We start from the raw sequence: 24,066 nt of genomic DNA, 5'->3' as shown, positions 1-24,066 counted from the left end.
AAATCTTTTTTTTTTTTTTTAAGATTTTATTTATTTATTTGACAGAGAGGGATACAGAGAGAGAGGAACACAAGCAGGGGGAGTGGCAGGCAAAGGGAGAAGCAGGCTTCCTACTTGAACAGGGAGCCTGACGCAGGGCTCAATCCCAGCACCCTGGGATCATGACCTGAGCTGAAGGCAAACACCTAATGGCCAAGCCACCCAGGTGCCCCAGAAATAGAAAATCTTAATGGGTACTACCTAACTCATTCCAGGAGGCCAGCATGACCCTCTCAAATATCAAAGCCAAACAAACACCTGCAAGAAAATAAAACTACAGATCAATATCCCTGATGAATATTGATGTAAAATCCTTAACAAAGTACTAGTAAATCAAATTCAGCAGCATATTAAAGAGATTATACACCATGACACAGTGGGATTTATTCCTGAAAGGATGGTTTAATATACAAAGATCAGTCAATGTAATACACGTTAATGGAATGAAAGAGGAAAAAAACATGATCATTTTAAATGACTCAGAAAAAGCATTTGGCAGGGTGCCTCAGTGGCTCAGTGGGTTAAGCATCCAGTGCTTGATCTCAGCTCAGGCCTTGATCTCAAGGTCATGAGTTCAAGCCCTGCATTGGGTTCCATACTGCGCATGGAGCCTACTTTAAAAATAATAATAATAATAATACAATTAAAATTAAAGAAAAGAAAAAAACATTTGGCAAAATTCAACATTCCTTCATAAGAAAACCATTCAACACATTTGGAATAGAATAAAACCACCTCGGCACACCTGGGTGGCTCAGTGGGTTAAGCATCTGCTTTAGGCTCGGGTCATGATCTCAGGGTCCTTGGATGGAGCCCCACGTCAGGCTCCCTGCTCAGCAGGGTGTCTGCTTCTCCCTCTTCCTCTTTCCCAGATTGTGTTCTTCCTCTCTCAAATAAATAAAATTTTAAAAAAAGAAGAAAACCACCTCAATGTACCAAAGACCATATATGACAGTGAACATAGTGAACATCACACTCAGTGGTGAAATACTGAAAGTTTCTCCTTTAAGATTAGGAACAAGACAAGGATGCCCACTTTCTTCACTTCTAGTCAACACAATACCGGAAGTCCTAGCCAGTGCAATTAGGCAAGAAAAAGAAATACAAACAAGCAAATTGCAAAGGAGGAGTAAGATGATCTCTGTTTACAGATGACATGATCTTGTATGTAGAAAATCCTAAAGATTATGAATACACAAAAAATTGTTATAACCAGTAAAAACAAATTCAGCAAAGTTGCAGGATATAAAACAACACACAAAATTCAGTTGAGTTCCCATACGCAGACAATGAATAATCCAAAAAGGGAATTAAGAAAACAATTCCATTTACAATAGCATCAAAGAGAAGAAAATAACCCAGGAATAGTTAGGGGGGAAAAAAAGAGGGGCGCTTGCGTGGCACGGGCGGTTGAGCATCTGACTCTTGGTTTTGGCCCAGGTAGGGATCTTGGAGTTCTGAGACTGAGCCCTCCATCGGGCTCCACCCTCAGTGGGAAGTCTGCTTATTTACCCTCTGACCCTCCTGCTTGTGCTTTCTCTCTCTCTCTCACTCAAATAAATAAATCCTAAAAAAAAAAAAAAAAAAAAAAAGTTGGCACAGATGTATAGAAATGGGAACCCTTGTGCATTTCTAGTGGGAATGTGAAATGGTATAGCCATTGTGGAAGACAGTACAGAGGTTCCTCTAAAAATTAAAAATAGAATTTAAAATATTAAAAATAGAAATGCTTTATGATCTAGCACTTCCACTTCTAGATATACACCCAAAAGCTGAAAGGAGGAGATTCAATAGATATCTGTCTACCAGTGTTCATAGCAGCACTATTCATAATAGCTAAAAGGTGGAAACAGCCCAAACGTCCATCAACAGATGAATGGAAAAACAAAATATGGTATATACATATCATACACACACACATAATAGAATATCATTCAGCCTTGAAAAAAGGAAATTCTAATACATGGGTGTACATCAAAGACAACATGCTAAGTGAAATAAGCCAGCCACAAAAGCACACGCATGATCCCTCCTATGTGAGTTTCCCTGAGCTGTCAAATTCATAGAAACAGAGAGCAGAAAGGTGAGTGCCAGGGGATTGGGAGGAGAATGCGAAGTTGGTGTTAATGGTACGTAGTTTTGAGGCAGCTGAGTGGCTCAGTTGGTTAAGCATCTGGCTCAGCTCAGATCAGGTCGTGAATTCAAGGCCCGCACTGGGATCCACGCTGGGCATGGATCCTACAAATTAATTAATTAATTAATTTAAAATACCAGTATGAAGACTATACTTTCAGGGATCATTTCTATAGTTTATTACTAGAGAAGTTTCTCTGAATGTGTAGAGCACCCAAAAATACCAGTATGCCATTTCAGTTCACGAAGATGAAAAAGTTCTGGAGTTGGATGGTGGGAATGATTGCCCAACTTTGTGACCATACTAATGCCACTGACCTGTACTCTTAAAAATGATTACAATGGCAAATGTTTTCATTTTTTTAAAAGATTTTATTTATTTGTCACAGAGACAAAGAGAGTAGATGTTTTCGGGTCTGCAGCCAGACAGTGTCCGTCGCAAGCCGACTGCTTTTGTAGCCAGAAAGCAGCCAGAAGTTCCTGAACAAATGGGCACAGCTGTGTGCCCACAAACCTCCATCTACAAACACAAGGGGCGGCCAGACTTGGTGCACAGGCTGTTGTTCATCAGCCTCCTATTCCAGATAAAGAAAACTGAGGCACAGAGAGAGTCAGTAACTTCTCAAGGTCCCCAACCACCAAGAGACGAGGCCAGGATTTGAACCAAGTGCTTTGACTAAAGACCTCATAACATATTCCCTGGGCCCAACTTCCTCCCCAAACAGCTGGGAAGATCTACGATACATCAGACACTTTCCCTGCTGACATCTGAATATCTTTATTTTAAGGTTTCGACTCAATCTGTAAGATAGGAAGTCCCCTCCCGCCCTACCCTGGAACCCACAGCAGGTGCAGGCAGAGCAGGGATTTGAACCTGGCCCACGTGCACCAGGCTGCTCACACAGTTGCCCTCCCTTAGGTAGGCGGCTCTGCCTGAGCTTGGATACAAGCAGCACATTCTCGTAAGAGACGCACTTGCTCTTTCCGGGCCCTCTGCTCAAGAGGAGTTCCCTCACCGTCACCAGTCTCCCTCCTCCCCACCCACGAGCTTTGTTGCCCTGGAGACCCGAGCCCATACCCGTGCTCAGAGGGTGCCCGATGGTGGACAGCCGGCAGCTGCTGGCTTCTTCTCTGGCTGAAGGCCAAAGGAAACTGGAAACCTCTGTTTGCTCCTCATCAGTTTAGATTAAGCAGCTGTCATGGAACAGCTTAAGGGTCACGGCCTCGTTACATGATCTTGGCGGGTCACATCACCTCTCCCGTCACTCACGCCTTCATTGATTCACTCACCCATGGATTCATCAGGCACCCACCTACCCTGTCCCTATACTATGTTAGCTCCTGGGGCTATGGCAGTGAAAAACAGCCCCTGTGCTCCCGGAGTTCTCATTCAGAAAACCACACCTCCGCGTCTGGGAGATGAGTCCACCTGGCAGGGGGTCTCGGGGAAGGCGGCACCAAGCACCGCTCAGCTGCACAGCTCAATTCAGAAGGTTTCGCCTCCTTTTCCAGCCTGGGGATGCTCACGGCACCAGCTTCTTCAGAGCTGTGCAAATCAATCAACTCAGGACTCCTTAAGACCAATGGAGCCAGAATAAAAAATCTCACCTCTCTACCAGATCTGCCTTTCGGGGCCAAACATCAACACCAAGGTAATTTCTGCCCTTGGAAGTAACACACCAAGAAAATGCCGGGTATGCAGCCATTTGACCTACACAGTCTCACTCAGTCCCCTCAACCTCAACAGGTTGAGTACCTGCCAGGTCAGGGACCTGGGGTCAGCCTCAGTTTCCCCAGCCATGACATTTCACTGGAATCAAGAGCTTATTCCGTGCCAGGCCCTGTGCCACATGCTTTGTGTGGATTATCTGAAAACATGACACAGCACACAGTGAGTCTATGCTCAGTAAGTGTTACCAACTGTTATTAGCAGTTAGTGATATTTTATTCCCAATTTTACATATGGGGAAACTGAGGCTCAGAGAGATTAAGGTCTCTCTGATTCAGGGGTTTTTTTTTCTTTTTTTAATAAAAGCAAACAAACTAAAACCAGAATAAGAAAAAAAAAACCCATTAGATTTTTTTTTTATTGTGTCAACACTGAATGGAATTAAACCCAGTTCTGAGTAAAGAGAAGACAGAGAGGCTGCAGAAGAGGCCCCAACAATCCATATCGGAAAGGAACTGCTGAGTCCACAGAAGCTTTTGTGATGGCACAGCGGGTCCCTTCCCAGCCAGGGAGAACCCACCATACCTCTCAAGGCTGTGAATGGATGAAATGAGTAGTGGTAGAGCCAGGACCTGAACTGGGACGATCTGGGTGCCAAGTCTGGGCTCTGTTCATCTCCCCAGCTCATCTGCCAGACCTAGTGACCCCATCCCCCTTCTCACGCCTCAAGGAAGAAGCCACAGAAAGCTTGAGTCCCAGCCCCTGGGTGGGTAGGGGAAGGGCCCCCTCTCTCCCCAGGCTCCAGCCCTCACTGGTCCCTACTGGGCCCCAGCGGTCAGCTCACACATACCAAGGGAGCTTGCTCACCGGGAGATAAGGGAGCTAGGATGTCCCAGCCCAGATAAGAGAAAGCTTGGACCACCCACAGGGTTTAGACATTAACTTTTACAGCCCAGGCCACAGGGCCAAGCAGCAGGATTGGGGGGCACCACCATAGCCCAGTGGTCCCCAAAGGACAACTGAGGCACGCACAAGCCAGAGACAAGGTATCAGCACTCTGCTCTGTGCCTGGGGCCCCCTTACCTCCCCAGCCTTCCCTGAAGCCAATAAGAGCACTGAGTACACCCAAGGCGCTCAATAAATAAATGCTGGCAACATTCCTGGAACTAAAGTTAAATAAGCCAGAGCCGGGAGGTCTGGACACAGTCCCAGTTCTGCCACTGTCCTTCGGTGGGGCTGGCAGAACCCCTTTCCTGCTCTAGTCCTCAGTTTCCACACCTGGAAAATGAAGCTTTGAACAGCTGTAAGTCATTTGCAACACGGGCATTTTTGGGCTCAAGGGGAGGAACTAAAGTCCCTTTATCACGGAATAAGTAGTTTATACCTATAAAAGTCCGTCCATATTAGCAAAGCCTCAAGCTCGCATATGATCAGTAAGTATTCACTGGGTACATGAATCAATGATTATAAGTGAAACATTTCAATGGCCTTAAGATGTCCAGAAATCAGGGCAGAACAGCCAAAGGCTGACAAACACAGCAGACACCAGGATTCGGTAAAGCAAGCCCCATGGAAGCTCCTAATTCTGTCCCCTCCCCCACCCCCCCACTGAGAGAGGAGAGCTGATGGCCGCCATAAGTGAGCACCTAATGCATACTGGACCGTGCTAAGCATTCCTTTACTGGGAGCAGTTTTACTCATCCTTCTGCAGTTTGGGAAGCTGAGGTTTGGTGAGGAAAGGGCTTTCCCAAAGCCGCTCAGCACATAAGGGACAGAACCAGGACATAAAGCCAGTCTGTCTGACTCCAAGACACAAAGGCGGCTGAAGCGTGGAGCCTACAGCAAGCCCTTTGCCTCTCTGGGCTTCTTTCTTTCTGGGGAAACAGAGAGGTACCACAATCATCCAGGCCTCCCAGCCCCTGGGCAGGGGGACACCCCATCAGTGCACAAGGCAAAAGGCCTCTGGTTCCTCAACAGAGGTCTATGGAAAGAAGGCCACGGAGGGGCCACCAAACACTAAACAGTCCACAAAAATGTCTCTAGCTTCTCAGCAGCCTTGTCCCTGTAGGTGGAGTCCCAAAACCTCCGCACCTCTGAGCTCCAAGCCAAACAATGTGGCCATTGAGTGGGGCAGCCCACGCCCACAAGGCCTCCCTGGAACGCGGGGCCTCCTTCCTCCACCCCCAGCTGCGCCTGCCACGTCCACAGAAAGCCTGCGGAAGGAACCACGTGAACCAAGTGAACCTCAATGGGCAGGAAGGGCACTCGGAGCATAGGGGGTGACCTTGAGGCCCAGGGGGGGCGGGTAGAGGGGCAGTTCTGCCAAGGCAGAGGGGAGAAGCGATGATCCGACCAGCTTCTGAGCCTGTCTAGTACATTCTAGGGCCCCTTTGCCACAATCCCAGAGGTGGGGCCGTGTCCTAATATGCTGGCCCAAGTCCCTGGGCAGCTCTGGGGTGCTACTGAGGTGACTGGAATCCGGGAGTGCCTCACCCCTTCTGGTGCTGTCCATCCCAGAGATCAGGAGCATTGGCTTCAAGACCAAAGTCCCCTGAGCCCAAGTCCAAAGGCTGCTACTGGGTGATGGCAAGCCTCCGTTTCCTCATCTAAAAAATGGGGCAAATCATTCCTACCCTGACACAGACTGGGGAGATTAAATGAGATCGCACGTGTAAGAATAACAAACATAGGTCCGGCACCTAGCCAAAACGTGACAAACGACAGTCATGGTCATCATTTGGATAGTCACTGCCATCACCACTATCCTCACCACACCACCTTTCAGGAAAGGCCAAGTTCAGGCTTAGAACCGTACTCTGGGGCAGATGCAAACTGAACTTGCAGTCCCTGGGGAGAGACACGGGAAGGTGTGTGTCTGCACACACATTTTCGATCCATCTTACCATCTGTCTGCCCAGCTCCCATTCCCAGCTGTGCCAGGACCCTTGCAGAGACAGAGAGGAAGGAGCCACGGCCATGAACCTGCCCTCTGGGAAGGTAAAGTCATGGAGTGAACAGGGTCACAGGCAATGCCTGTTGGGTAGGTGACACCATTTTCAACTAAATTTGTTAAACATCTGTAGCATTTGAGATGGTCCATAGACATGTGCTGGGGGGGTGGGAGGAGGCACGGGAAGGGGGCAGGCAGGGATCCACAAGCCCAGGGCATGAACGTGTGAAGGAATGTCAGCCGCCCCGCTGACTCGGCAAGGTCTCATACCGTCCCAGGAGTCTGTGGTTGTGGGAACAGCAGACACAGAAAGGAGTGACCATGATGGAGTCTCCCAGACTCTGCAGCAGCTAGAAATGTTCAAGTTCCCCTCAGTGACAACACGAGCCCGAAGCCTCCTGATAGAGACGGAACGGGAGGGGCACCGCTAGGAAGACAGGAGAGAGCCCCACGACCCCCCACACACCCAGCACTGGAATGATCTGTTCCCTTCGGGGCCCAGCAGGACACAAATGCTGCCCAGGACTGGGGGGCGGGGGGCGCAGAGGCGGACAGGGGGGCAGGTGCTCATCTCCGGGGGGCTACATTCAGCCAGCTCCCAGATGCCGCGCAGACATACAGGCCCATGGAGCCAGAGCTGCCGACCCTTCCAGCCAAGTCAGGTGCCTGGATTCTTAAGTGAAAGGTGTCAATTTATAAAGTCTTGTGCTATTTCAAAAAATTGGAAAAGCCTCCTCAAAACAGCCTGCGGGCCTGATTTACGCACTTTTCTGCCCATCCAGACCTTAAAGGACACCTCTGACCTGTTAGCTAAGTGCCTAGCACAGGGCTTCTACTCTCTGCCAGCTGGGACACGCTGGGTTTCTAACTCTGAACAAAGCACTGTGAGGTCAGTGCCGTCATCCTGTGTCCAAATGAGGAAACTGAGGCTCTGAAGAATGAGAAGACCTGTCCTGGGTCACACAGCAGGACAGGGGGCTGTCAGATTCCAACCCAGGTCTGGGTGACCCCAAAGCCCACGCCTGATAGACTGAAGGGATGTGACGGGTACAGGAAGGCTGAGGAGGGGATGACAGCCGGCTGACAGGGTCAGATAGTAAACAAAACCCATGGTGACGTACTTGGGGAACATGATGGGCAAATCCCTAGACCAGAGTCACCCTGGCTCCTGTGAACGACACACAGACCCAGGCAGGCCATGCCACCAGAAGGATTCCAGGCAGCCCCAGGTCACTGCCGCCTGTCCACCCACATGCCCAGCTACAGGACTGCATCTGCGCCCAGCCAGGGGATGCCAGCAGTGCCAGGAGGACCAGCGAGGCCTGAGGTAGAAGCTGGGTGGACCCCGTGGCCACAGGCCCCCCTCTCCACCATGCACTGCCAAGCAATGTTCTGCCAGACAGTGGGCTCCCCAGGTGGACGGCAGGAGGTCACACATAGCATTCTTTGGACTGTTCCTAGAGGTGCCCAGGGCTGGCAACCAGGGAGGAGACAAGGTTTTAGGGCCCAGATGATCTGGTTTGGAACCTGGCTGTGAGTCAAGACAAGTCACTCTCTCTCTGACCCTTGGTCTTCACTTCTGTAAAATGGAGGGGACCCCATCTCTAACCCATAGATTTGTGACAATTCAGCTGAGAGCATCATGAAAGAGCCCAGCTTTTGCAGACTTGTCCTTCTCACCACCCCTCCCCCCACCTCTTGATTCCCGCTCTCGCCCAAGAAGCTGCAGGCCTCCTGAAATGAGCCAACTTCGGTGGAAATACCTCGAGATCAACCCTTCCAAGTCCCTCGAGTTGTGGACCAGGAAGCGGGGGCACAGAGAGGGGATGGTGCTTGGTTACGGTCGCACAGCGACTGGGTCTCAGATCCAGGAAGATCTCAGTCTCCTGACATCAGCCCCGCATTCCTGCCACACTTTCTAGAGGTACACAGAGCTGCTAGCCACTTTCTACCATCACCTTCTCTTTATAACTCTGGCTTCTTTAAGGCCAGATATGCAATCTCTGTCAGTGACCAACAGTTGCCCTCCTAGCCCAAGGCGACAAGCCGCAGAAACCCTGGCCAGTGAAATGTGGTCATAGGGTCATGTGGACAAGTGCGGACAGGGGGCCCCTCCCATCCACACCCTGCTCTGTGACCCTGGGACCCACACTTCCTCTTTGCAGAATGTTTACTTTCAGACAAGAAGCCACACTCTGAAAAGTACCCAGTCACTCCTGTGGGGTCACACACACACACACACACACACACACGTCAGTACACATGTTCAGGAAGTTCACCGAGCCCTTGCAAGTCTATTTTTAGACTCCCCAGGCCAGGAGTCCTGGCTTCAGAGCCCACCAGGTCTGAGTAACTAACTTGCGGGGCAAAGAAAGCTGCATATATGAAAAAAACGTGCTCTCACACACTTTTCTACAAACACGATCCTCTTGGTTATCCTTACTTTCCTCGGTTTTGATAGAGATGTGAGAGAAGAAATGTTTCCTCTCAGCTCTACTTGAAGTTAAACACTGGCACACCGCAATGACAAACAGGCCTCGGCATCGGGAATGCACCAGGGAGCGGTGAGGTCTGAGGCTCATCGGAGATCACATCCCTATCTGTGGGGCCCCTGACACTCGCTGCCGTGCAGCCTAGACAGCCCCAGCTCTAAAACATTCAAGGCCAGAATCTGACAAAATGCAAGCAACAAATTTCTAAAAACGTCTCAATTGCCAAACAAAGTGTCTGGAGGCCCAGTCTGATCTGAGGTCATCCGTCTGCAACTTACTCCGAGGGCTGACACACAGGTGAGGGGCCATGGCTCCCAGCCTATCTGGCATGGTTGATACCCTCCCACCCCCCAAGAGCAAAAGACTGAATGGTAAAGACCTGTAGTTTTCAATGGGGGTGAGTCTGCAAACCCCCTCCCCACCCTGGGGCTATGTGGCAACATCTGGAGACGTTTTTGATTGTCAGACTGAGCAGGGAGGTGGGAGGTTCTATTGGCATCTAGTGGGTAGAAACAGGGATGTTGCTAAACATTCTAATGTCCAGGGCAGCACACCCCACACACACACAGAATGATCCAAACCCTGCTACAGACCAGAGTCCAGGGAGCTACTCCGGGGGCCACCTTGGGAGTGGGGAAGTCTGTACTAATGTGAAGAGGTCCACTTGACAACTTCCTTTCAGCAAGGCTGAAGCCTGGCAGTGCCCAGGCTGAAGGCTTTGGCAGGCAAAGGGATCGCGTTAGAATTTAACAAATTGATTTATTTCTGCTTATGGCAAGTGGGTCCTAGTTTTCCATTTAGGGCAGGGAGATGACAGTTTCTTTTTAAATAAGTGTATTTAATTTCTAGAAAGTGAGTCACTTGAAGAAAAGAAAAGGTTAACTATTATAGAGGAAGTAGAATGAATGAGGGGTGGAAGAGGCGACCCAGCAAGGCTATCATATAAATGCTGTAGAGATTCAGCACTGAACACAGTTAGTTCAGACCCAGGGAAAACCCAGGGAGACTCCTTGATGGTGCAGACCTTCCACACCAGGAGTCACTGCTCTGATCGGTACTCAGCAAGGGGACTGCTGGGCGAATTAAGTTACTGCAAAACTTTCTGACCAGATGAAACCGGGAGGCACAGGGACTTCTGAACATGACCTGTGCCAGGTCTCCATGATGGGCAGGCCTGCTGTGTGCACAGGAAGGCCTTTCCTCGGTCTGCCGGAGTTGTCACCCACCCTCTTGTTACCTTTCTTACTGGGTGGACATGATGACAGCGAAGCCTCAGGAAGGTTCACCACATAAAAGGCAGAGAAGTCAGAAGAGAGGGAGATGCAGGAAACTGGCGGTAGAAGGAGCTGGAAGGCATCGAGGGACTGGGAACAAAGGGCTGGGAGTGGAGGGGAGAGAGGGACAATGGCATTAACTAAGCACCCACTTTGTGCCACACCTGTGCTGCTGCCCACACCTGACCTGCATGCCTCACTTAATCCTTATCAGATGATATGTTGTGTCACCATCATCTCCACCTGTGCTAAAGAGACAGAGTCCCAAAGGTTAGCTAAGATCCATACTGGCACCGAGAGGACTGGAGCCCATTCCCTCGCTGCAGGGCAGGAAGAGAACACACACTTGGGACAGGCACAGAGGAGGAGCGAAGGGACTCAGACACCAACCAGACTGATGGCTGAAGAAGGCACTGCCCTGCTTGAAGCCCCCAGGGGTTTCCTGACACCTACAGTAACATTGCAACCCCCACCTTCCCGACTCCTATCTCCCACCACCCTCACCCAGGTATACTGCCCCTCACTGTCTTTGAACACAGTTCACACGCTCTCACTTGCTGTCACCTTGGTCCTCCCTCCACTGGCCCCTTCTCAAATGCCACCTCCTCAGAGAGGCCTCCCAGACCACACACAGAAGGTGGCTTGCCCTGTCCCCAGGCCTCACCTCCTGCTGGCTCGAGTTTGATTTTCCTCCGGTATGAAGCCCAAACTCCCCCTTGGCTGGTCAGACCCAGCCTGCCTGCATCATTTTCCGTATCCAGAGGGCCTGGGACAGGGCCCAAAGAAGGAATCCAGCAGAGACTTGGTTATATGAATAAATGGAGAATACGGCTATCTGCCAGGACTGCAGGCTTAATTCCCCCAAGACTACCCAGGCTTCTAGAGGCCAGAGCCAGATGTTCTGGGGTGAACAGGTAACAGATTAAGACAGCAGGGTCTGTGTCCTATCAGAAAGGCTGAGCCGTGGGACGCCCAGGCAGGGCAGTCCGCTGAGTGTCTGACTTTCGGTTTCAGCTCAGGTCACGATCTCAGGGTCGTGAGATTGAGCCCCCGGCTCAGAGCAGGGTCTGCTTGGGATTCTCTCTCCCCTCTCCCTCTGCCCCTCCCACTCCTGCACATGCTCTCCCCCTTACTCTCTAGAATCAATCAATCTTAAAAAAAAAAAAAAAGAAAGAAAAAGAAAGAGCCTAAGCAAGACCTGCGGTCAGGAAAGGATCAGAAGGGGCTTCACAGTCATCACCATGTGAAAAGCAGGATTCCAACCACCCTCACCTCCCCTGATTCCGCACAAGGAAAAGCTTTAGAGGATTCAAGATTCCTTCCCTCCTCCCTACCAGCTACCACTCACTACGAGAACTGCCTCTTTCAAAAACATGGCCAAAGTTGGCCCCAGGACAGGCTCTGTGGGGTTTCAATCTCCCCAGGACAGGGCGGGCCCCAAACAGCCTCAGTAATCTAGAGGGGTACCAGCATGGGCGTCCACTCCTTCCCTTGCACTGGACCAGCCCTGGGCAAGAATGAAAGCAGGGCCCAGTCTCCCAGAGGTGACACCAAGACTGGTAACTACTGAAATGTGGGTGGTAGAAGGAGAGAGAACAAATGGAACAGAGAGTAAAGGAAAAGAAGGTAAATTCCACCTAGAGGTATGGGGAAGTGAAATGGCCTCACGGAAGCGGTGATGCTCTTGCTGACCCCACATGACATCGGAAGGGCGGGCCGGGGGGAGCGTACAGGGTGAGCCAAGAGCTGGAGGCGCTGCCTCCGATCGCTTAGAAGAACTGGAGAAGAGAACTAGAAAGCATCCTCGGATGGCAAACTACAGCCTGTGTCCTGGGTGTGGAATCTATCCTGGGGAGCCGGGGAAGGGCTTTTTACAAAGAGTGTAACATGAGTAAGTTCCCTCATCCATGGTCTTTTCTGCATGTCTGGCCTTGTGACGAATTTGCTGTGTGACCTTGAGTAAATCCCAGACCCTCTCTGGTCTGCAGATGCCTCATCTTCAAATGGGTGGATGGCTGTGTGGCACCCAACTGCAGCTTTCCGTGGTTTAGTCAACACTCCTGGGGTCTGGCTCCAATGGTGTGCTAGAGCTAGCCTTCACTGGCTTGGGAAACTGATGGTGACATTTCCAGGAATTTTTGTAAGCCGGCTGTTAAACACAACGAATATTAAAAATTAAGTTACAAAACTTTGTAATTTTTGGAATGGTGTTAAAAACAAAGATGACAAACACTCTAAACTCATCTGTTTCCTCACCACTTTTACCACGTTCTACTGTTACCTATACTCTGGATATTATTTACCTCTACTGCAAACCTCTTTCCAGCTGTCAGTGACATGGTGTTGGTAGCCTGAAATTAACCAAAGTGGGAATGTTTACACCACGGAAATTGGCAGATGCTCTATACCAGGGCTGCTATCCTCCAGGAGGTGACTGTTAAATATTTCCCATCATCCCACTTGCTCCCACTCCCGGATTGCCTCTTGAAAAATGGACCCAACCCTTGCAAGACTTTCCCAGAGACCAAAATCTGGCTCAGGGCTGAGGGTGGGGACAGGAGGGATGTTGATGGGGAGAGGTCATTTTAAACCAAAGGAAATTCATGGGGGCAGCCCAGGGGTTCCTACACTCACTCATTTGGGGGCCCTGAGTCTACATCCAGAGCTGCACTGTGGACACTGTCCAATCCAGCACCCACTAACCACACTTGGAATGTGCCTGGTGTAGAACTAAATGTACGACTTCATTCACTTTTAATTAATTTAAATTTTAAAACTGACACTCAATTCCGTTACTAGGAAACATTTAAGAATGTTGAGACAACTTTGCATCTACTTTGTCAACTGTAAATTTTATGACATCTAAATATAGATTCCTGGTGAAAATTTAGCTGCTGAACTGAGATGTGCTCTCAGTATAGAACACACTGGAGTTGAAGGCTTAGAATGAAAAAGGTAGTAAAAATCTCATTAATAATTTTTATATTGCTTACATGTCAAAATAATATTTTGGATATACTAGGTTTAAAAAATTGTATTATTTAAACTAACTTCATCTGTTTCTTTTTTTAAAATACAGCTATTAGAAAATTTTACATTACCTATGTGGCTTACGTTACATGTCTACTGGATAGTGTTGGTCTAGAGTATTCTGGGTTGTTTTTCCCCCACCTGCACCATTTGATATTCAAAAGCAGAAGTAGGCTTAAGAAACTACGGCAGGATTTTGCTAAGATTACAAATTCTGGAAGAAAACGAGCTCATCTTGTCAGATTGTAGGTGAAGTGGTTTGGTGAATGTCCACTGACCCAGTCAGGGGGAAGGTCTCTCCCTGGATGCCATGGCTGGGGAAAGGGTTCAGGGCAGCTGGGTAAGGGCTGGTTTCTCATGCCCGAGCCCAAGCCCTGAGAGCAGATCCAGGTCCAGGACGGGTTTTGTCAAAGACACCACCATGACAAAGATGGCTCCTGGCGCCACACAGGAGGCCTGGATCCAAGACCCATCACGCAGAAGGAAACACCAAGAAGTCAGTACTGCTTCCAACCCTGTATCTCAGAACAAGACTTCTTCCTCCCCTACTTTTGCGCATGCTGCCTCTCTCTTCAAACTGCTCTCCCTTCTCCTGGCCCTCTGGAGAACTCCCACATCCTTCAAGATACAGCTCAAGTGTCCCTTTTGCAGCTTTTGCTGACCCAGTAATGTTCCCATCTCACATCCTTTTCTTACTGCTTTCTGGTTGACCTCAAAGCTTTTACTCGTGCCCCCTCAAACCCGATTTCTTTCTAAAACACAAAATATATTTTCCCTCTGGAAAACTACCACAGAGTCCCCCTTACGTGAAACAGTTCTCAAAGCTTAACAAGCACCAGAGTCGCCTAAAAGGCTCCTTAAGGGGTGCCTGGGTGGCTCAGTGGGTTAAGCCTCTGCCTTCAGCTCAGGTCATGATCTCAGGGTCCTGGGATCGAGCCCCGCATCGGGCTTGCTGCTCAGCGGGGAGGCTGCCTCCTCCTCTCTCTCTGCCTGATGCTCTGCCTACCTGTGATCTCTCTCTGTCAAATAAATTAATAAAATCTTTAAAAAAAAAAAAGTTTCCTTAAAACAGACTGCTGGGCCCCACCCAGAGTTTCTGATTCAGCAAGTCTATCTGGGCTGGGACCGGATACTTAGCATTTCTCACAAGGTCCCAGGGGTCACTGCTGCTGCTGGTCTGAGGGCGCTACTTTGAGAACCACTGATCTAAAAAGTTAAGTGCTGGGAATGCCCAGTTGGCTCAGTCAGTTAAGCTTTTGCCTTTGGCTTAGGTCACAATCCCAGGGTCCTGGGACTGAGCTCAGCATCAGGCTGCCAGCTCAGCAGGAGGGTCTGCTTCTCCCTCTCCCTCTTCCCCTGTTCATGCACTCACTCTCTTTCTCAAATAAATTAAAACTTTATTAAAAAATAAAGAAATAAAATACAATAATATTAAGTTCAAACTCTTCACCTTGGCATTGGAAGCTCTGCACACAACATGGGCTCTAATTACTTACAGCCCTCGTCTTTCCACATGCTGCCCTTGATCCTAGACCACCCATTCTCCAAATGCCACAAATGTCACCCTCTGCACCACTGCCCATGCTACCCCTTCTATGCGAGACCCTTTCCCCATCCTCCACCTCGTTCCAGCACCTTCTGCCTTGATTTCACAATGTCTAAAACCCAAATCCTCAAAAATGAGGACATGGCACCTTTAAGGGCTACAAAATAACAAATGCAGGCGGTAAGGGACAGCTACAGAAGACCGTGGTGAGAAATGGTTCTGGGCACAGCAGCGCCCCTGGGTAAGAAAGTACCAGCCTAAAGGCAACTTTGGGTCAGAACATTCTCATGTATCTATTTAAAAAACCTCATGACAGTCACAGCCCAGATACAAACTGTCCTTCTTTTCTATCTGATTTCCAACCCTGCCACTTTCTAGCTGCGTGGCCTTGGGTGGGAACTTACTTAACCTCTTTGTTTCTTATTTTCATCTGTAAAATGGGGAAAAAGCAACTACCTCATAGAATGAAAAGCAAATGACATAATCGCAGTAAAACTCACAGCTTTAAAAGGCCTGGCTCACAGTAAGCCCTCAGTAAATGTTAGCGTGCTTGGTATTATCCTTGGACCTGGGGAAGTCCAGAACTTGGTACCCGGCCACAATCAATACTGGGGACAGACATATAAAAGATGGTTTTCGTAATGAGTCCATAATCAGCAGTCCAAGAAAGATTATATGGATGGACAGGAGGATGGATGGACAGACAAGCAGATAATGTTGGCTGGGTGTGGTAGGTGGACAGGTAGATGGGAAAATGCCTGGTTAATATGAAAAGTGGCCCTGAGACGCTAGTTCAGCACCGGACACTACAGATGCTTAAAAATATTTCTAAAGAGGTTCACAGACCAAAGAGGTCCATCACAACTCTGTTTCTAACAGAAAAAAAAGGAAGCAGCGTACATACCTAACAATGGAGAAAGGCACAGTCAGAAGATGGAATTCTACCAAATAATCAAATATGAAGATGCAGGTGTTTCCCCCACTCACATGAAAAGTGGTTCTCAATAGACCTTAAGTAAATGGGGTGTCTGGCTGGCTCAGTTGGTAGAGCACACAACTCTTTATCTCAGGGTGGAAAGTTCAAGCCCCATGTTGGATTTAGAGATTACTTTAAAAAAATAAATAAATAAGGGATGCCTGGGTGGCTCAGCTGATTAAGCAGCTGCCTACAGCTCGGATCATGGTCCCAGGGTCCTTGGTTTGAGTCCCACATCGGGTTCCCTGCTCAATAGAGATCCTGCTTTTCCCTCTTCCCTCTGCTCCCTCTGCTTGTGCTCACTCTCTGTCAAATAAATAAATAAAAATATTTCATAAATAAATAAATAAGACTTAAGTAAAAAGAGTTAAAGGTAAAGTCGTAAGTATGGGGTCAATTCTTCTTTTTAAAAAACCTGTTGGGGGGCACCTGGGTGGCTCAGTTGGTTAAGCTTCTGCCTTCAGCTCAGGTCATGATCTCAGGGTCCTGGGATCAAGCCCCACTTCGGGCTCTCTGCTCAGCAGACAGCCTGCTTCCCCCGCTCTCTCTCTGCCTGCCTCTCTGCCTACTTGTGATCTCTGTCAAATAAATAAGTAAATAATCTTTTTTTAAAAATTTAAAAATAAAACTTAAAAACCTGTGGGTATGAGTATATTTGTGTATATATTTTTTTAAAAGCCTAGAAAAATATTTTTTAAGTATGTTTATCTCTGGTACAAAAATTTGAATGGTTTTAATCTTCTTTTTCTGTATTCTCTCATTTTTCTCTGGTAACTATATATATAATATTTGTTTAATTTCTTAAAAGAGAAAGCTTTTTAAAAAGCAGCTCCATGAATCAGGACAGAGGAAACACGTAGGGTGCAGGTGTGACCACGAGCTAGAGGGCATGTCCTCTCTGTGCCTGGGTCCCCATCCTGCTCACCACCCCCTGAGACACCTAGAGACCGTAGATGAAGAAGGGTTTGGAATCTGCAGCTGGCAGTCTGGGGATGGTTTTAAACCCCCCAGTGACATCCAGGAGGCGCCCCAAGGAGACACTCAGAGAGGCAAAGGAAAGTTGGCTTCTATCCAGGACTGGAAGGGAAGACAGAGTCCATGGACAGACCACTGGGCGGGCTAGAGGGGTCACATTCTCACTGCTCTCAGACACTGGCTTCCTTCGGCTCTGTCAAATGAGAGGGATCAACTCTGATGGGAGTTTCTAAACTCTCCTTTGGTTTTCTTTTCTTTCTTTTTTTTTTTTTTTTTTAAGATTTTTTATTTATTTATTTGTCAGAGAGAGCAGGAGCATAGAGAGCTGCGGGCAGAACAGGCAGAGTGAGAAGCAGGTTCCCCGCTGAGCAAGGAACCTGATGTGGGACTCAATCCCAGGACTCTGGGATCATGACCTGAGCCAAAGGTAGATGCCCAACCAACTGAGCCACCAGGCGTCGCTCCTTTGGTTTCTTAAACAGCAGGATTCTTTTCACAAATGAAACAACTCAGATTTCCCCATCAAGCATCAGTGGCTTGTGCCTAAAAATCAGGCATCCTGTGCAAACATAAATAAATAAATAAAACCTGGGATCTATCCCCCCCCACACCTTTTTTAAGATTTTATTTATTTATTTGACAGACAGAGACACAGTGAGAGCAGGAACACAAGCAGGGGGAGTGGGAGAGGGAGAAGCAGGCTTCCCGCTGAGCAGGGAGCCCGATGTAGGGCTCGATACCAGCACCCTGGGATCATGACCTGAGCTGAAGGCAGACACTTAACCTACTGAGCCACCCAGGTGCCCCCTCCCCTTATTTTAAAATCACAAAGCACCACTTGTCACTTCCTAACTTCCCATTAATTTCCTAAAATATAACTAAAGCAGTCACGCTCTCTCTGAACTTCATGAACTACCATGATAGGCAGTCGAGCTTCCAACACCCCCCTGCTGACTACTGAGTCATGAGTAACCTGGTCGCTGTGTGCAGCACCATGGACCTGGACCAGGTCTCCCAGCTGCCACACCCCTGCAGACACCCAGGCCTGCCGCCCCTTGGCTCCCTCTGCAAAACATCTACACGCTTCTGAAGCATGTGCAAAACACCTACATGTGCAACTGTATCCACAATTCACTCGACACTTGTCCTGCACAGTGATTCTGTGACAAATGTTTCACTGAGATTTGGGGACACAGATACGTTGCTTTACCTAGAAAACACTTGGTGAAAAAAAGTCCTAAGAGACACCTGTGTTCTAGAAGTCTAGGTTTTATAAACTGAGAGGCATTCACACCAGACAAGGGTCCACAGGACAGGTATTGTGTAGGGCGGGTGTGCCCAGGGCAGACCCGGGAGCACTGCAGGATTACCCTAGAGAAGCTTGGGGTGATCCTGGGTTTGGAAGGTGGGGCTCGAAGCTGCACTGTGCACAACACACTCAGGCTGCTGATGGAGAACAGGGGCTGTTAAGGGACCCCCCTCCTTAGCGCCACCACTGAAAAGAATCCCCACGCAGCACCCATGGCTAGTAACAATGCCACTGTTACAAACAATAAAACAGCCAACAGTCGCCAAACTCTTACACCTGCCAGGCACACTTCTAAACACTGACCATGAATTAAGTTCTTTAATCCCTGTAATAACCATATGAGCTAGGTACCATTATTACCCCCATCTTACAGTTGGAAAAACTGAGGCAGAGAGGTTAAGAACTTGCCTAGGGCTCTCCAACTTGGAAGAGCCAGAGTTGGGATTTGAGGCCTGGCAGTAGAACTTTAGAATTCTTTCCTGCTCTAAACCAGTGTCCCCACTCTCCCCAAAAGTGGGGAGCCTCTGCAGGAAGGGAAAGAGGGCGGGACCTCCAGCCCCTCTGCTTCACCTTCTTCTCACCCCAGCCCTTGCCCTCAAAGCAGACACTGAGAAAAAACAGAGGACCTCTGAACCAGGCTAGCTTGGCCTACCACGCCACAGGGACCCAGAGGGGACAGCAGGTGGCCCTTACCCACAGCTTCCCATCGTAGTAGTAGGCTCCTAGGAGCTTGACAATGTAGGGGTGGTCACAGGTGGCCAGGATGTCGATCTCCACGGTGTAGTCCTCCAGCTCCTCCTCACTCTTGGTCTCAATTACCTTGGCGGCAGCCAAAGCACCTGTCTCCTTGTTCTTGGCCTGCAAAGTGGAGACAGAGAAGGTCAATGAGGCCTGCACGGCAAGAAACCAAGCCCGGGAAGCCATCTTAGAGAGGCCGGTGGAGTGTGCCTGCAGAGGCCAGGGGTCCAGACTATGGGGGACTATGAGGACTGTGAGGCCAGAGCAGGAGATCCACTGCTCTTGACAATGGCGGCTTATTTTGTCAGTGCAGAGGGCATGCATGAGAGACAATGTTCAGCATTTCGTAATCATGTTTTTTATTTTTATTTTTTTAAGGTCTTACTTATTTGACAGAGACAGGGGAGAGCCCAAGCAGGGGGAGCAGCAGTCAGAGGGAGAGGGATAAGCAGGGAGCCAGATGCGGGGCTCGATCCCAGGATCCTGAGCTCATAACCTGAACCCAAGGCAGACGTTTAACCAACTGAGCCACCCAGGCGCCCCAATTATATTTTTTAAAATACAACATACCCATCCTATGGCATAAGTAAAAACACAAGAATGGCATAGCTCTACAAATGCCAACATGGAAAGACTGTTGAGTTGCTCAGTAAGAGATCCCAGTCACTGAATAATAAAGTGATAGGACACCCTTTTTTTTTTTTTTTTAAAGATTTTATTTATTTATTTGACAGAGAGAGAGAGAGAGCATAAGCGGGGGAGCAGGAGAAGGAGAAGCAGGCTCCCTGCTGAGCAGGAAGCCCATCACAGGACTCAATCCCAGGACCCTGGCATCACAACCTCAGCCAAAGGCAGACGCTTAACCGACTGAGCCACCCAGGCACCCTAAAAGCGGTAGGTTTTATGTTATGCATATTTTACCACACTCTTAAGAACTGAGAGCAAGGGAGAAATAACCACATGCAAGCAACTCCAGCCACGAGGAACCAGTGTCCAGGAAAAGGGAGCAGAGCCCACGTGTGCTCAGGAGGCCCCATGAGCCCCAAGGGCTGCAGCTGGGAGCACTCGAGCTGTGCTGCATGAGGGAGCACGCTTTCCTACAACACGGGCCCTGAAAGCCAGCCACTCGTTTGGAGCCTCTGACTCACCATCTGTGGGAGAGCATGGGGGACCGACCTGCCCTGGACTCCGTGAGCAGCCTGGTCACTCCCCACTGTGTGACCTTCCTGGGGACAGCATCGGATGCCGCTCGCCTCAGAGAACAACTCTGCAACCTGAGGCACGACAAATGGTGATGGCCCAGCTGCTCCCACACGCCTAGCACCCCGTGAAGGACAATGGGACTTCACATCGCCTCCCATGACACCACGGCACCCAGCACCTCAGTATCCCCACTCTACAGGTTCAGAGGAGGGACATGGCTGGAGCTGGGGTTGTGGCACTGGAATTTGAATCTGAGTCCTCTCATTTCTAAGACTCTGTGCACTTTCCACTATTACACAGAGTCTCCCTATCATCTTCGGAACTCAGAAGCCTCTAAGATTGATGCCAACAGACACCTATGGGCGCTCCCAGGCCAGCCCTGCACAGGGCACCCTCTGGGCAGAGACCGAGCCGGGGCACCTGGGTGGCTCAGTCAGTCAAACCGAGACACAGCACCCTGGCTCCTGGCCTCAAGGTCCAGTTGGAGACCCACCCCTCTGCTGCCAGTGACTGGACAGCATGCTCATCAGGGGAGGGGAACCGAGAGGGGGTGTCAATCCTCACCAGAGAACCTTCCGGAAGGGAGTGATGCTAGTGGGCCTTTTTTTTTTTTTTTTTTTTAACTCATCTGTAAATTTATTCTCAGTTGAAGTAACTTTTTCTGTTAACTGAGCTACAAAGTCCCCAGGCCCCCACGCAGTGACAACAATGGTCTCCCACTGATCAAGGTCACGGGACTACACTTCAGCATGGGCTAACTCACTTATCTCCTTAACCACCCGACCCTGCCGGTGCTGTGACTGTCTCAGGCGCAGATGAGGAGACGGAAGCAGCGTCCCCAGCAACATGGGAGACAGGGCTGGTCTGGACCTTTGCTGCCAGGTCTGCACTCTTTGGCCGGCCCACCCGTCGTCCCCCACATGGTCCCTTCCACGTGAGACCCGGTGCAGGGGAGGGAATTCCACATGGGGCCATTCCCCGGGGTCAGTCCAGGTGCTGGAACTCACCTGCTCACTCGCCCTACCAGAGTGGGGGCCTCTCCCCTAAACTTGGTTTTAAAGACTTGTTGAAAACACCTGAGGAATTCATGAATTCAGCCATTGGGTGCTTGCGCTCTCATGTTTTCTCTCTCTCTCTCTCTCTCTCATCTGATTGTGTACCTGCCCTTTCATTTCCAGTAATGCTGATTTTTGAGTGTCCGCTAAGAGGGCCATCAAAGTACCCTTACACATTGCACAACACGTGTGCTGCATCCCTCCAAACGCAGAAGAGGAGGGAAGGCCTGCTCGGCTCCTGGACCGAGAGGAAGGTGGAGAGCTCAGCGGGATGGCCAGAGCTGGGACCGGGTGAGCACGGTGACCACCTTGACCATGCTCTCCTGAGCCCCAGCCAGAGCAGCACAGGGGACAGCTGAGCTGGGCATGAGCCACCCCCACCCCCAATCATTCACCTTTCACTCCTGAGAGGCAGGAAAAAGAGGTTGCATGTCACCTCTTCCTGGGTTTCCTCAAAACAGTATTTTCTCCCCCAGAAGTGGGAGAGGCCCAGGCAGGGACTGTTTCCCATGAGTGCACAAGACCTTGCCAGCCCCCTGAAAGGTGGCATTGACCACAGGGCCGGGCACCCAGCTGGGCGCCAGTGTCAACACCGAGGGACACCCGCTGCCCAGCACCTCGCCCAGATGATAGAGAACAGAGATTGCCAGAAAGGGGTTAATTGGCAGCAGTGGTGGTGCCTAAAGTGACTTGGCCAAAATTAAATTCTTTAAAAGCCTGGTTGAGGCAGCAAGCTGCTCACCCCAATGTCAGAAAGTGTAATACTAAGGTTGATGATAAACACAGCTAACATTGCCTGAGCACTCACTGGGTGCCAGGAAGGCCCTTAAATGGAATTTCTCACTTCATCTTCCATCTAGCCCTTGGAGACAAGGATTAGTATTCCCTACTTAGAGATGAGAAAACTGAGATTTTGAGAGGCACCATGATGGGCCTCAGGTCACACAGCAAGTAAGGGGGAAAAGCAGACTCAAATGCAAGCCCGTCTTGCTCAGACAGCCTAAATTCCAAATCTCTTCCCAACCAGTCCCTCTCGATGCGCACCCTGCTCCAACTCCGTAGCTAAGGATAAACGAAGATCACAACCAACAATGTGCTTGGCAGCTACTGGGTACTAAAAGTACCAAAATTTAATCCACCCATAAGCCATTAAGGCAGGTGTTAGCCATCATGCCCATTTCCCAGATTAGCAGACTAAGGTTCAAAGTATCAGGACCCACCCAAGATTGTGAGCTGTGGTGGTCTCCTAACCCCCAGGCCAGTGTTCTCTTCACTACACTAGACTCCCAGGAATCAACTTCTCCCCCAACCATTCAACCACTCAACCATTATATACTGAGCTCATGTTATAGGGCAAACACTTTTCTAGTGAACGAGGCAGTACTGGTGGTAGGAATCATTGCCATCCTGTGACATAATTCACCCCTCCTGATTTTTCTTCAGTGGACCTAACCCACCAACCTTCCCAGTCCCCAAAATACAATGGAGCAGAGTCCACTTTCAACTCTAGAAGTGGGTGGGCTACTCCTCCTGGTCAATCGGAACAAGAATGTGACCACATTAGCCAATGAGATGCAAGCTCACAACAGTAGCAGAGGTGGCTGAGGCTGCCCCAAACCCTGCTTCGTCCCAGCCTCCAACACTGAGGCAGCAGGCCTGGAGCTGCGGGGACATGTGCTTGCAAGCAGACCTTGAAAACAAAACTAGCCGAAGCAACAAGGCCTAGAGAGGGCACAAGAGGACGCAGTTTGATCCCCAGGATTAATTTTTACACCAAGGAGGTACTATTAAGAGCCTCATTTTACATAGAAGAAAACTGATGCTCAGAGAGTTGAAGTCACTTGCTTGAGGACATACAGCAGGTAAATAATAGGACCGGGAGTTGAATTCAGGTCCATGCGGCTTCAGCATCCATGTGCTGACCTCTTTGCCCAAGGTCAGTTTCTGAAAAGGTTCTGCCTGGGTCTCAGTTTCCCTCTCATACAGTAGAAGAGTGAGGAAATGATGCCCAAGCTCCCTCTGCAGTCAGATGTGAGGGTGTCTTGGAGAGTGGGTGGGTCTTGGAAAGCTAGGGGTGGTCCAAGCGGATGGGGCACCTGTGGGAGTTGACAAGCAAGGAGTCACATAAAGAACAAGTGGCTGCCTGTGGCCTCTGACGTCCATCTCTCCCACTGGCGGAGGCCAGGCTGGGGTCCAGCAAAGGATGGAGGAGCCCCCACCCAGCCTTCCACTGCTGGCTGGCAGTGACTAACGCCTCAGCCCACACCCTTGACAGCAGACACACAGTGGCCACTTGTGTTTACTGGCCCGGGCACCTCTGTGGAACAATCTTCCCCCTTGTGAAGCTCTCGGGGCCCAGCCTGGAGGAGGTGGGGACAACTCTCCCAGCAGGGAGCCCTGCCCCACCCATGGGGCCCCGGCCAGTCCAGTCAGGGGCTGGGGGCTTCCTAAAAGTCAACCGCAAAGCAGCAGCTGGCAGGGACCACCCCCAGGCCCATCCCTTTCCGTCCCAGCTGCAAGCTGATCACTGTGTGACTCCCTCCTCCTCCAGGGAAGAGCTGGTATCACAGAACTCAGCGATCAGAAAGAACATTAACCACCACTCCTACACCCCAACTCCCCAGTCTCCTCACAGATGATGAAACAGAGTTCATACAAGTGAATGCAGTGACCAAGG

At 49.7% G+C, this 24,066-nt stretch overlaps 1 protein-coding gene across 1 annotated transcript in view; it reads right to left on the bottom strand.

Annotated features, from left to right (window-relative positions):
• The window catches only part of STK10 (serine/threonine kinase 10), a gene marked incomplete at its 5' end in the record, with an annotated part of 116,684 nt that overhangs the window by 73,728 nt on the left and 18,890 nt on the right, over positions 1 to 24,066 (bottom strand). Inside the window, one exon of the mRNA XM_080804392.1 lies at positions 19,087 to 19,251. Within this exon, the coding sequence (XP_080660518.1) occupies positions 19,087 to 19,251 (165 nt within the window). The remainder of the gene's footprint in view (positions 1 to 19,086; positions 19,252 to 24,066) is intronic.

The sequence above is a fragment of the Martes martes genome, assembly GCF_963455335.1.
Source record: "Martes martes genome assembly, chromosome: 5".
NCBI lineage: Eukaryota > Metazoa > Chordata > Mammalia > Carnivora > Mustelidae > Martes > Martes martes.
This window is presented reverse-complemented; position numbering and strand designations above follow the sequence as displayed.